Raw genomic sequence first — 2,302 nt, 5'->3', positions numbered from 1 at the left:
ATTGACAAAAGTAGAGCGTTAAGAATGTACAGATTGATGTTGGGAATGATGGAAAGGAGCAGTGCAGAAAAGCCTTGTGAGAGAAAAACTTCTGTTCAGTTACATGCTTCAAAAACACCTTCCTAAGTCAGCAACACTGTAGTTGAACTTGATCCTTATCAGTGCTTACTTCACATGCTCTGTAGCTGAGTATGTCTCTGTGAAGCGTATACTAGCATCTAAAGTTAGTCAGATAATTAGTACTTAGAAACTTTGGTTAGTTAGATGCAACCAAATCCTTAATCTCATTGACTTCTAAGTAATTTTCCTTGTGAAATGCAAGAAGGTGTTGCAAACTCAATGATTTTGTTCATTCTCGGTCCATTCCTTTATGTACAAATATTGAGGAAACGCTTGTATTCTGTATTTTACATTCGACCTTTAAAAATGAAAACGTCTCTGTTTATTCATTCTAAACTGAGCTACGTTCTCCCCTTGAATGTTGACTAATCACTCTCCATTACTCTTTCACCCTATTTATAGCATGGCTGCACTTATTACTATTTGAAATGATCTTCTATGTGTCTGTGTTTTGTTAGCTCCCTTCCTATAACATGTACTCAATCAAACAAGGTCAACGCCTATCTTATGTCTCTAACACTTGGGCCACAAAAGGCATTCAGTAAAGACCTGCTGTATAAATGAATGAATGAGTGCCTCTGGGGTATTGGTTACCCATCACAACTATCTTAATGAAAACATGCAGAGATAACACTTTTCTGTGTTTACTATGTAATTCCTCAAACAATGCCATTAATTTCATTTTTAAAATTAGTGAAACATTTACTAAGAATCTATAGGGCATTAAGGTGCAAGAGACCCAGGATGTTAATATGTGCTATTTCTTCCCCATAAGGTCAAGTAGGTTTACATTCCTATAACATTCTTAGAGTGAGTTAATAGGTGAGTGTTCTCTGAATTTGATAATTCTTGAGTTATAGTTTTGTTTTTATTTATGTGGTATTTTTTTTTCTCCCCAGGTGTGGGGAGTGAAGTCCCAGAAAAGAGGATATGCATGAGCCTAAGAACCCAGCCACTGCCAGTTAACAGAATCAAGACCTACATCATCCAGGAGGGCTTCATGAAAGCAGTAATGTGAGTATCTGCCCAGGGTTGGGGTGGGTGGAGCGGACGGAAACAGAGAGAGAAGTGCTGCCCTCCTCAGGAAAAGCCAACATGGCAGATAACCCAGGTTAACCAATAGCTCCTTCACTTGTCTGTATTAATCCTGTGTTTTATACAGCCCCATCCAATGGCAATTATTGCCCAGAAAGTAAAATACATCTCTTTTCTGCTTTTACTCAACAGAAGTGTCTGACTAGAAGAAGCCAGATGGACAGTGTGTCCAGTTCTGATGGCAGCCCAAGCTAGAATTTTCTTGAATAGCCACACTGGTGTGGGACGCTTATTAAGCAGAGTGCCGTGCCTTATAAGTGGCTGTTCCTCAAGGGAATATGTTGAGAAATAGCCTACACAGTACCATTCCCTTTCCAGAATTCCATTTACAGATGTAGAAGCTCTCTCCAACAACTAATTGTAAAGCATTACCCTCAGAGATTAAAGCAAATCATCTTTAATTCCCTTAAAGAGATGAGTATAAGGTTTGAAAAAGGAGGAGATGTGGAATAATTGAGCTAGATGGTCCTAAGTGTTCAGTTAGGTATAACATTTGGTTTAGAAATTCACAGAAAAGGACCCTGTAATTTACAGTGAGCAAGAGTTGGCAATGCCCTGCAGATATTCCTGCCATGTGTTAAAAGAGATGGCAGAAGAAAGTTACTCGTTTATGGACCCGAGATTCTGAAAGATTGTTTCTTCTGCTAATTTCTGTATGAATTCTCTTCATGTCAAATCGTAACATCTGATTCTGAGGCTTGGAGAATGTGGCTAACTTTATCTTTTCCTTGTATTATAGTTTCTTTACCAAACGAGGACTGAAAATCTGTGCTGATCCTGAAGCCAGCTGGGTGAGAGCAGCGGTCAAAACCGTGGACAACAGGTCCAGTGCCAGGAGGAGCATGACGGAGCCCAATCCTATGGGAACCCAAAGGTCCACCAGCACAGCTGCGACCCTGTCTGGGCAGTAGCCTCTGGGACTGTGTTACAGCCAAACAGTCCATCTCATTTCTCAAGATCATGGACTAATTAGGTTATACCTACCTTTTATAAAAGTGCTGCATGAATAAAATTGTTATTTTTTAATGTCTTTCATATTCATCTAAATATTTTTAATAAATATTTATCCTTGAAGATGATTCTATAT

General features: G+C 39.1%; 1 protein-coding gene across 1 annotated transcript; it reads left to right on the top strand.

Annotated features, from left to right (window-relative positions):
* The first annotated feature begins 1,023 nt into the window (after nucleotides 1-1,023).
* Nucleotides 1,024-2,211, top strand: LOC103727123 (lymphotactin). Its single transcript, XM_017796057.1, has 2 exons — nucleotides 1,024-1,134; nucleotides 1,955-2,211. The coding sequence occupies exons 1-2, from the start codon at nucleotides 1,055-1,057 to the stop codon at nucleotides 2,124-2,126; spliced, it is 252 nt and encodes an 83-aa protein (XP_017651546.1). The 5' UTR covers nucleotides 1,024-1,054; the 3' UTR covers nucleotides 2,127-2,211.
* Nucleotides 2,212-2,302: the final 91 nt, after the last annotated feature.

The sequence above is a fragment of the Nannospalax galili genome, unplaced genomic scaffold (assembly GCF_000622305.1).
Source record: "Nannospalax galili isolate Female #2095 unplaced genomic scaffold, S.galili_v1.0 scaffold1189, whole genome shotgun sequence".
Classification (NCBI taxonomy): domain Eukaryota; kingdom Metazoa; phylum Chordata; class Mammalia; order Rodentia; family Spalacidae; genus Nannospalax; species Nannospalax galili.
This window is presented reverse-complemented; position numbering and strand designations above follow the sequence as displayed.

Bases quoted from the DNA above. Each gene is read 5' to 3' on its own strand.
- LOC103727123 (XM_017796057.1), top strand. From the start codon at position 1,055: ATGAGCCTAAGAACCCAGCCACTGCCAGTTAACAGAATCAAGACCTAC. The intron at 1,135-1,954 runs GTGAGTATCTGC...CTTGTATTATAG, and splicing joins GGCTTCATGAAAGCAGTAAT to TTTCTTTACCAAACGAGGAC.